This window comes from Hypanus sabinus, chromosome 28 (genome assembly GCF_030144855.1).
Source record: "Hypanus sabinus isolate sHypSab1 chromosome 28, sHypSab1.hap1, whole genome shotgun sequence".
In the NCBI taxonomy this organism is placed as follows: Eukaryota; Metazoa; Chordata; class Chondrichthyes; order Myliobatiformes; family Dasyatidae; genus Hypanus; species Hypanus sabinus.
In genome coordinates, this window is record NC_082733.1 from 39,153,904 (window position 1) to 39,166,095 (window position 12,192).

General features: G+C 37.9%; 1 protein-coding gene across 2 annotated transcripts in view; it reads right to left on the bottom strand.

Annotated features, from left to right (window-relative positions):
* map2k5 (mitogen-activated protein kinase kinase 5) overlaps positions 1-12,192 on the bottom strand; it is a 318,051-nt gene that overhangs the window by 46,527 nt on the left and 259,332 nt on the right. For both annotated transcript variants that reach the window (XM_059953007.1, XM_059953006.1), the window contains one exon: positions 5,283-5,344. In XM_059953007.1, the coding sequence (XP_059808990.1) occupies positions 5,283-5,344 (62 nt within the window). The remainder of the gene's footprint in view (positions 1-5,282; positions 5,345-12,192) is intronic.

Genomic DNA, 12,192 nt, shown 5'->3' on the forward strand with positions numbered 1-12,192 from the left:
GTGTGTTTCTTCTGAAAATATCTTGCTGAGATGCATTTTTCAATTATTTACAAACAAAAGAGATTCTGCAAATTCTGGAAATCCAGAGCACAAACTCACAAAAGGCTGGAGGAACTCAGCAGGTAAACCAGCATCTATGGCAAGATAGTTTCAGAACACTGAATCCTGAAGATGGGTCTCAATCCAAGAAATTGACTGTTTATTCCTTTCCATAGATGCTGCCTGTCCTGCTCAGTTTCTCCAGCATTATGTGTGTGTTGCTTTCAATTATTTAGTTGCCCAGGGATAGCATTAAGATACCTCAACTCAACACCAAAACTAAAAATGCTCATTCTTTAGTCAATGTGACAGTAATTACCAGTGAAGGTTTCATTTGCGAAGCAACTATCGTCTAGTTTTTTCTCTTTTTCTTCAATGCAACCTTGTAGTACGTAATGCAAACACGAGGAAATCTGCAGATGCTGTAAATTCAAGCACACACACAAAATGCTGGTGGAACGCAGCAGGCCAGGCAGCACCTATGGAAAGGAATAAACAGTCGATTTCTTGGACTGAGACCCATCTGTTTTGTCATATGCTTTTGTGATATCATTCTGGGGGAACGTTGTCTCATTTTTTAACTGCATTGCATTTGTGGTTTCTAAATGACAATAAACTGAATCTGAATCTTCAGGATTCAGTGTTCTGAAACTATCTTGCCATAGATGCTGGTCTCTAGGCCCGAAATGTCGACAGCGCTTCTCCATATAGATGCTGCCTGGCCTGCTGCATTCCACCAGCATTTTGTGTGTGTTGCTCGTAATACGCAATAATGCCTACAATGGGAAAATAGTTCTTTGATTGCATCACTTTCACGAGCAGAGAAGAGATTAAACACAAAGTCTTAAAATGGACCTGTTTTACTTTATCATGCAGAGCATAAATACCTGCAGAAACAGAAGTGGAGTTACTACATGTCTAATTGCCAATTAATGTGATTACATGTCAATTAAGTTTTTTTAATTTATTTGCACAATTTGTCTTATGCACATTTGCCAGTCTTTGTTTATGTATAGTTTTCATAAATTCTATTGTGAATGCCTGCATGAAAATGAATCTCAAGGTAGTTATGGTGACATAGAGGTACTTCGATAATAAATTTACTTTGACTTTGAAGTTTTATAACTAGCTCTAACAGAGGTTGGCATCTCCCACAATGCATTTACAATCAGCTCCAGCAGATGCACAAGAGGGTCAGCATAATTTTAAGACCATTAGACCATCAGATTTTGAAGCAAAATTAGGCCATTTGGCCATTCCATCAAGGTTGATTTATTATCCCTCTCAGCCCCATTCTCCTCCCTTCTCCCCATAACCTCTGACACTCTTTCTAATCAAGAACCTATTAATCTCCACTTTAAATAAACCCAATGACTTGGCCTCCACAGCTGTCTATGGCAATGAATTCCACATATTCACCACCCTCTGACTAAAGAAATTCTTCCTCACCTCTGTTCAGAAGGGTTGTCCTGGTATTTTGTCTTTGGTTTTTGTACATTGCCTTGTGATCAATTAGTTCAGAAGGGGAACTGAAACGCTGGGCACATTCCTGTGATCTTGAACTTTATTTTTGTTCCACTACAATTTTGTTTAATTATTTTCTGGACAAGTAAGGAGAGCATGTGTGGAATCAGTTAACGAAATGTCTTAATGATGGATGGCTTAAAAAAGACCATTTTCAACTTTTCTCCTACAAAGTGAGGTTTTGTTTTAAGGTCTCCCTGCATTGTGATAAACATGAGCATCCTCAGTGCTTGGTTGACTTTATAGATTAACTCTATTCTGATCCTCAGGTTGTGTTATTAGCTGACTAATGACAGGAATGGGCATATGTTTGTGTGCTCTTTGTTCTATCAGGAGTAACAGAACAATTCTGAACCTTCGCAGGTTCTGCAGAAAACTTTAGGTCACTCACAGTCAGACTCAGACTGCCAGAGAAATTTAGATGGAAAGGTTAAAGAAATCATGTAATTAAAAACTATCAGGGTTATTATCATAAGTTGTGAATTTTTTTTGGCATCAGCAGAACAGTGAAATACAAAAAAAAATTACTATAAATTAGAATAAGAAAAATATTTTTAAAAGTGAAAAAAGAACAAAAATAGTGGGGTAGTGTTCATGGAACATTCAGAAATCTGATGGCAGAGGAGAAGAAGCTGTTCCTAAAATGTTGCATGTGTGTCTTCAAACTGCTGTATGTCCTTCCTGATGGCAGCAATGAGAAAAGGGAATGCCCTGGGTGGTGGGGGTCCTTAATGATGGATGTTGCCTTTTTGTGCCATAGCCTTTTGAAGGTATCCCTGATGCTGGGGAGACTAGTGTCCATGATGCATTTGACCGAGTCTGCAGCCTCTCTGCAGCCTTTTCTGTGCAGTGGCCCCTCCAAACCAGATGATGATGCAACCATATGTACTGTACATGGAGATGGATGGGGTATGGCCATAGAAATTAGTACAGTGAAGCACTAAATTGGTAAAAAATTTAAAGACTTTTTTCAAAATTAAAATTGTTATTCATGAGAACAATTAATTGAAGTAAGTCTATGTCTGTGCAAGTTTTGCACAGACTGCGAATATTATGAGCTGCAACCTACTTTTTTTTACTTCATTTGTCCTCTGCTTATAAGAGAATCCAATCAGAGATAAATAGATATGTTGGCCAAAAGCAACATTTACTCCCCCACAACCTCATTAATGCACACAATTCTTGTGCACGTAAACAGGTTTCAAATAACAACCTTCCATCTTGTATTCTCAGATTTAACTCTGAACAGTATAGCACAGCACTGGAACAGACGCTTCAGCCCATAATTTCTGCACTGGACACTACGCCAAATTAAACTAAATCTTTCTGCCTGCACGTGATCAATATAATCTCTTTAACATCACAGTAGCATCTGGTTCTACCACTTCCCCTGACAGCCTGTTTCAGGTACCAAACACACTCAAAGACGTCCCACCTATCTCTTTTAAATTCTCCCCCTCTCAACTTAAATTCATGTCTAGTATTTGACATTTCTACCTTGTGAAAAGATTCTGACTGCCCATGCTATTGATGCCTCTCGGAATATTATAAGCTTCCGTCCGGCCTCCCCATGGCGCCTTATGGTCCAGAGAAAACAATGCAAGTTTGTTCAACGTCTCCTTATAGGTTCATACCCTCTAATTGGGCAGCAACCTGGTAAAGTTCTTCTGCACCGTTTCCAAAGCCTCCACACCATTCCTGTAATGGGACAACCAAAACAGCACACAATACTCCAAGTTCCTGACCACCACCTTGCCCAATCTAATAGCCAAGGTCACAAAGTTAACAACAGACAAGACAAAAAATAAAATTGATGTGATCTTTCTCCTTATTGATCTAGGAAGGAGATTTGAAGAACTTTCTTAGTAGCAACACTTATGACAGACATTTTCTTGGATGCAAAAAAAGTACATGACCATTCTAGTCAAAGCTTACATTGGCAACAACACCTGTTTTCTTTGCTCTGACATCTCTCTTCAAGATGATTTAACCGATGCCAGCTGGACTCTAGAATAAGCTTTAAATGGTCTATTCTTCATACACCAGTATGTGCTGATGGGCAAAGTGACTACGGGGACATGGCAGACGAGACCAACTCCATCTTCACGAACACATTTCAGAGAGATGCCACTGTAAAGCAATTAGAACTGGGAATGCAAGTACAATTTTTTTCCTCTTCCTTCGCCCAGGGACACACAAACCAACAGTCACGCTCTTACTGCTGCCCCCATCGAGATCACCACAGAATGATTAATGCTGAAAGCTGAGTCTATATGGTCAGTCTTCACTCTATGGCAGGGGTTCCCAACAATTTTTAATGTCATGGATTTCTACCATTAACCGAGGGTTCTATGGACCCCAGATTTTGAACCCCTGCTCTTTGGGGTACCTATCCACATAGTTTTGAAAGAAAAGTTTCATTTCCAAGCCTAAGTAATATTCTTTGAAAACATAGCTGAAAAGGGATGAAATAGGTACACAAATCTTGCCTCTTAAAACATACTTGCACTCAAATCAGCTAATTCAGTATTACATTCCATTATCTCTGAAAGAACATCAAAATACTTCAGCTATTCTCAGAGATATAAGAAAATTACATCTCCATCTTTACAATTCCTAATTACTCAACAACTTATAAAAAATTAAAAATATAAAATATTGGAACAATTTCTAATCATGACAAAAGACAATTACTAAATTTTCTTTCTGTGTTATAAAAAATAACATTTACTTAAATTATAACATTTTATTTTGGAGACAGACAAAAAGATGACAGCTGTGATATCACTATTACTACCATCTGCTTTAATTACATTTATTTCATGTACATGCACTTTACGAGAGGGCTGGGACATGTAAAGGAACAGACTATCTGGGCTCCTTTCTCAATACTGTATTTGTTTATTTTTTTTAATCTGATGGGAAAAGGATAATGTCTGTAGTCACTCAGCAGAAAATAACTGTGAATGATTAAAAATCTAAATTACAAACAAAAATCGCTTCAGCAAACAAAAATCTCTTCAGAAACTACACATATTATTTTAAAAAATCAGAAGTTTCTTTTTGCATCAAAAGATCTTTTAATGTTTTTATGATACACGGATTTTTTCTGTAAAGTGCAACTGTCATTTGAAGCAATGTATTCCCATAACATCTTATGCTAATAAAGGATGACACTCGAAAAATTAACAGACTCGAGTACTAAACAAGAAGCATAGTTATAAACCATTAACTATTGCAGAGGACAATTTGCTGTCTCCATAAACAAACATATGCACCTCTGGAATAATGCACCCATTAGCAAGCAATTCAAGCTGTCTAAAGACTTGTTTGGTAACAGTCCTAATCTATGATTCCAAAGTAGCTGCTTCTCAAGGGAAAACAAAGCTATTACCCACCATCATTTAGATTACAGCATGACATCTGTGAACATTTCACACCAGTTACCCCTTCTTCCCCTTTGTAAAACTTTTATGTGACATTTGATAATTTCAGAAGCTGCTCCATGTTACATTGTTATATGACCTTCCATGTAATAACATTCACAGAATTTAAGCAACAGCATTCATTTTCTTTTCTGCTATCCATCTGCTCACGGCCCATAGTCCCTCCCAGTCTATGGAAGGGAGTAGGAATACCATAAGGTCTCCTGGAGTCTGAGAGCTAATGGTATGTATCATTTACACTGAGGGGATGGCATGTTTGCAAACCGAGCTTACCACTGAGTGATGAAATGTACAAATGACTCAGAAAACTCTCCAACCGGAAGGACTGGTGGATCCTGGGAAGCAGCAAGACAAAGAATATATATATGAATGAGGAAAGGAAGGAGATACAGAATGATCAAACAAAAAAAAGCTGTGGTTATTTTCTATGGAATTTTTCAGTTTAATTCAATTATCCATCTTTGATCCCAACCTGAATAACTTAGATGTTGATCAATTATTCTTTTCAATGTTTTTTGCTTTGTGCATCAATGTTATTATTGAGAGAAAATAATCACAAAAGTAATTTACATATTTGCAAAGCCCAAGATTTAATTCTTTTGACATTTAAACTCAGAAGCATTTGTTGCAAATTTTTGCAAGCGCCAACTAACAAAAAAGAATTAAAATACACAATGTCAACATTGGAATTTAAAGGAGCTGTTTAAAAGAGGAAGGATATTCTAAAACTTTTCACTTAACTTCAAACTTTTAAGACGTAATTGGGACCTGTACCAATCATTAGCATACAAGAAGTAATTTTGAATATTGGAAACATATCTCTAAAAATAATCAACTTTTGGCACACAAATGGTTTACTACATAAACTCAGGAAAAACAATAAAAAAAGATTACCATTACAATTATCAGTAAACAGTTATTGCGGCAGCAAGCTGATTGCATCTCCCAGTACATATCAAATACCCTTAGATGCAATTCCTTTGCAATTTCGACAAAAAGAGTCAAATCCTACAGAATTATGCGCAGAAATTTCTTAAAATTAAGATCTGCGGGAGTTTAATGGTTGCCTCATCAAATCTGCAATTGCTAAAGAAGAACAGAATATAAAAGGCAGCTGGAAGTGACTGCATTTTCATCTGTTCTCATTTTTTCCATTAAAAATACCTTTTGGCTGCATTCTCCGTGACATCCCTGTTAAAACTACCTTGCAAAGTATGATACATGCACCTATTTAAATTAACAAAGAGATGACTTATTTTAATCTCACAGTGCTTTGGACTGCTTCAGCCATTTGGATGAGCAATATATCATTACATACAACCTTTCAATGCTTCAGGCAAAACTCAATGTGTGTAGCATTTGGTTGGAGCCAAACAATTTCTCTACTATATAACTGTGTCAAATGCACGCATGTATTCATTACGGCAAAAAAAGAAAAAGAAAAAAAAACTGTGCAGGATGGTGGGGGCTAGAAAGGTTCAAGAGGCTTTTAAGTGATGGAAAATCAGAGGAGAAAACACCTCTGCAATTTGTGTGCTTTATTATCAATGGCAGCAAATAGATACAATCAGAGCTTCAAATGTGATTAGTAAATATACATGTAATTGCTGTAGCCAATTACAACTTCAAATTATCAGAAAAAATGAGATCAGTAATTACAAGGGAGAAAATTAAGTAGATCTCTCATCTGAGCTTTGTCTCCCATTTATATAACAGGAGGTTGCTGGAAGAATACAATCAAATCAGATAAGTAAATGAAGGGGAGACAGAGGTATGAGTAAGTCAGTGAATAAGAGTTAATTTGACAGTAAGGATCATAGTCCCAAGTTTTTAAACACAGGGTCTAATTTTACTCTGGGATTTACACTGGGAACCAGGAACATCTCCAAGAGCAAGACTGAGGTCATTTTACCAACAGACTTCTACTTCTGGAGCAGTGTTTGTAGTCCACTGATATTTTTATTGATTTTTTTTTGGTTGGTAAGTTATTTAAATCTTTTCTCCATTACTAGAGGCAAGTAATCATGGACTCTGGCAGAACAAGTCGTAGCAGCTGCCAGCATGAATCAAAAGAATATAAAAAGGGCCAATTAAAATTTTTATTGACTATTTTTGATACGTGTAGTTTGAGTAGGTGTGAATTTCTTTTAAGCAGGTGGGCCAGGGCCAGTATTATATATGTGTGGTTACTATACAGGGAGGGGCACAGTAGTAACATTACCATTCTTTAGTTTCTTGTGCACCAAAATAAAAAAAAGCACAAAGAATGTCTTAAACAGAAAAAGATGTGGGTATTTATAGAACTTAGTGAAAGTTCACAACTTAATTCATGAAAATAGCTAGCATAATAAGCATAATACATAGAGTACTGTAATGTAAATTTAGGTTCAGAGGGAGCCTGGTAGTGAATCAAAGGTTGACATCATCCCCAAATGTTTTGTACAATGTAAACTGAAGTAAATTTAAATTTGTTCAATTTCAGATTCTGTCTTGGTGGTGTTTGAGAGTCAGCTCCCCATGTTTAAACTAAAAAAATAGCTATTTTATCCCTGCAGCAGTCTGGCTCCGTAACCTGCTACTAATGTAGAGGAATGATTCAGTGGTGCAAACACCAGGAAGAGGCTCATGAACACTGTTCCTCTTAAATCCCAATTAAATCAAGGGCAATATAAAAGCAGTTAGTACAAGTGAAGCTTGAGGAGCTAATGACTGGTATGGACCCTATTACTGAGGCATTAATTAAAATTCATCATTAGACATTTGTTATTTTATTTACATATATAGTTTGGTTAAAAAACATTTCTAAAGATGAGCATTCTTTACTGACAATTTGATAAGTATGAAAAGAATAGCTTAACAGCTAAAAATGAAGACTGTACCTATAAAAGAATCCTTCATTAATTTAGTGTCTTATAATTTCAGAGCATGTCCCAAAGAGTTTAAAATACAATTAACTGCTTTGAAATTAACTATGTAGATGCACATAACCATTTAAACACAACGCATGTAAACAACAATAAGACTGAAATTGAAATAAACGTTTAACATCAATGCAGGCAGTGGATTTGGATAGAATAAATGCACATCCAATCCGTTCAAACGAACAAGGCCATTTTCATTAACATCAGTGAGCAATATTACCAGTGCTGTCCCACAGTCAAGCACCAGCTTGAGAAGCTAAATTCAGAAAATCTTTTCTTTCATTCTCCTGGATTCACCCATCATCAGGAAATGAACTGGTTCTTTGGTAAGAAAGACTTCGAGGTTCTGTGCTCAATAATGTTGGGGTCCGTCAACATTAATTCTGTATGTCCATAAGTCTCATGGCATTAGGCCATAGGAAAGGAAACTTCCTTCTGTTTGTACCTAATGGTGTGCTCAGTCCATGTTGAACGTCATCCAGAAGAACCGCTGAGAGAAGAAATGGCTCAGAATGTACTCCGAGTGAGGAATCCAACATCTATCACCAAGTATGAATTAGTTCAACAACTTCTGACTGACATGTTCAGAGAGGGTTTACGGCAAATAGTGGGAAAACCACTATTACCTTGCCTTCACCAAAGACAATTTGAAATCGTACATCAAATGGGCAGACCTCCAACCTTGACAACTTGAGGAGTCCGCAGCCAACAGGGCTGCATGGCTTGCCTTGACCAGAAAAGCTGCATCTGACTTTGAGGATGACCGAAAACAGCGCCTTGCAGCAGCACGAGACCAACACCACAAAGCTGTGCATGCACCTGTTCTAACAACTGCCATTCCACGTCCAACCTGCAACCGCATAGTGCTTCAGCCTCCGAAGCCACATGCGTATCCACAGATAACTGCACAATGTTCAGTCTTCCTTGGACCTCGAGAGACAACTACCACTAATCCACTTATTATTCTACTAAGAAAAATCATTGCACAGTTCTTATGGAAACCAAGTTCCATCTTCAAACTAAGATCACTCTATTCTGCAATACACACAAAATGCTGGAGGCCAGGCAGCAACTATGGGAAACAGTAAACAATTGGCCCAACACCCCAGTTATAGCACTGCCGTTTTTTAAATAAGAAAATAAAATAGCTTTATTTGTCACATGTACTTTGAAATATTGTCATTTGCTTCAAATCAAAACACAGGATTGTGGTGGTAACAGGCAAGTGATGCCACGCTTCGGGTGCCAACCTAGCATACATGCTGCCAACTTACTAACTCGAACTGTTCATCTTTGGAACGTGGAAGGAGGCTGGAGTTCCCAGATGAAACCCACATGGTCACGATGAGCATGTACAAACTTCTATAAGAATTGAATCCCAATTGGTGATCGCTAGCACCGTAAAGCAATTATGCTAACTACTACACTATCGTATTAACCAAGAAGCCTAACCATCTCTCTATCACTTTCAAGTGTATTATTAGTACCAAATTCACCATCAACATAGTGGAAGTAACCATTAAGCAGAAATATAACTGAAGCAGTCACATAAATACTGCGGCTTTGGCAATGTGTGACCTATCTCATAATTCCCTGAAGCCCTGCTACCACTGACATAGTACAAATTGGGAGTATGATGAAATATTTCCCATATGAGTGCCACTTCGTTAACAGTCAAGAAGCTAGGCTCTATTCAGTAGAAGACTGCCTGCTCAATTGGCAACCCATCCGCTAATCTATATCATCAATTCTTCTATCACCTGTGTGCAGAATTTGCAAATTGCACTACAGCAAAACCTTCACAAAAGAAACAAGCATATCAGAACATCCCTATTTGGATGTTTCTGAATCAGTCATGCCTGACTTGGAAATCTTTAACACAAGTGGTTCTGCAGATGCTTGAAATTTTGAGTAAAATACTCAGCTGGTCAGGCAGTATCTATGGAGGAAATAAACAGTTGATATTTTGGGCTGAACCTCTTCATCAAGACTAAAAGGGAAGGGGGAAGAAGCCTGAATAAGAAGGAGGGGTAGAGAGGTAGGGGTACAAGCTGGTAGGTGATAGGTGAAGCCAGGTGAGGGAGAAGGTGAGTGGGTGGGGATGGGGATGAAGTAAGAACCTGGGAAGGGATAAGTAGAAGAGGTAAAGGACTGAAAAAGGAATTTGATAGGAGAGGAGAGAGGACTATGGAAGAAAGGGAAGCAGGAGAACCAGAATGTGGAATGAAAAAGAGAGCAGGGTGGAGGAGAGGAGAAATTACAAAGTGAGAGAAATTGATGCTCATGCTATCAGGTTAGAGGCTACCCAGATGGAATATGAAGTGTTGCTCCTCCTACATGAATACGGTATTATCGCGGCAGTAGAGGAAACCGATCCTTATTGATGCTGGGTCCAAGTCCTAGAATTTCTTACACAGAAGCACTAATGAGTAGCTTCAACAAACAGTCTACTTTATCTCAAGGAGACACTATCAATTCATGATGAGTAATATGTGCAGACGTTTTCAGTGACACCCATATCTTCTGTGAATGAATAGAGATGTAAGACAAGACAATATTTTTTCCCAGCTGAAAGAAGAATGTTGGTCTGGACACAGGTCTCATTTTCTTCTGGGTCACAGGAACATGCTGACAAGGCCGTGGTTTAAAGTCTCAGGAGAAGGACAGCAGTGCAGATGATAGTTTTCTCTCAGTACTTTACACCACAGTGTCACCCTAGCTTAATCTACTTATGTCTTGAAGTGGGACTTGAACCTATGACCTTAGAATCCAGAGATGTCAATGTGACCAATCTGACAAATCCTTCATTAGCACAATTTTAGAAGCAAATAAAGAGCTCATTGATGCTCAGGACAACAGTGTTATGAATAGAGAATTACTATGCAATCACTTAATTCAGATACCCTCTCTTTTGTATAGGTTAAAGGAAGGAGGAAAGGATTTAAGAACTAGATTCCCAGGCATCAGTTCAATGCCTATACATTTCATTAAGAGTTCATGTGTGTTACTAATTTGCTTTATTTTAGGCTCAAAGTAAATGATAGGGGCAATTCTATTTTGGATTGTTTGATGACTCATTCACCAAATAATAAATGGCATTAATTATTGAAGGATATTTCTGAACAAGATTCTGGAAAAAAAAACAGGATTCGGGAGATTTAAAAATGGTAGGTCAAAGAATTGTTAAGCTATCTGATATAAAAAAATTGCTTCAAGCATGGCTAAGCACACGTGAGCATAGTGCCAAAAAGTCACACTTGAATAAGGACATAGATGTGGAATTTTGACAAAATTAACTGCCTTAGTGTATTTTGCTGTTTTGAACAAAATGGCAGATAGAGGATACAAACATTGTCCCCTTTCTCAGAGCACAAAATTCACATTATAGAAAACTTCAATTTGCTGTGGCTTAAGCAAACACTTGGTCAGCTTAAATTTAGGTGGCCTACTGAATTCTACATATGCAGCTAGGGTACAGAGAAGGGCAATGAAAAAATACTTTGAGTGATGCCTTTGCCATGTGAGTAATGAACAGTTCATGGAGGTCAACCCATTACAACTGAAACAGTTTAATTATTAATTACCTGCAATCTATGAGCTAAAGGACAAGTTCAGTATGTTTAGTGTGTGGTAACACCAACTGGACTCTCTCTTGGCATTTGGTGATTAGCACATGTCAGCAAAGTGCTCAGGCATAAAGAAAAAGGCACAGAAGCAACAAAACACACTTAATGTGTATACCGAGAAAAGACCACAGGAAAATGCAGAGGGGGAGGGGGTGGTAAAATATCCCTGATGATCTCTTATAGCCTGTGTGCAAATTTTGTTATTTTACAGTGTAATCAATATTCTATTGCCCGAGGGCAAACACAGTTGCAGTTTGCGAAAAATCTGGATAAAAATAATCAAACAATCAAAAATCAAGGGCCGCTGTGGTCATAAAGAGGCAGGGGAGGAGGGAGATGGGGCTAAACAGAGAGAAAAAAAAACTCCCTGTGTTTGGGAGTTGGGATAAAAACTCACAAATGATAGAAATTCATTAATATGAGCTATTTATTAAAGTAAAATGTCAGTATGAGAACAGAGGAGTTCCGTCACCGTTTAGGGGCTATCTCTGGTCTCTTGTCAATTATAAACTGAGGAGGCACAGCAGTACTCTTTCATAGTGCTGAAATAACCAAGGCAAGGCAGCATGAAACTGTCACAATACCTGTCACACCAAAGGGACCCGATTCAGAGGCAAAAAAAACCCTTGAAATTAG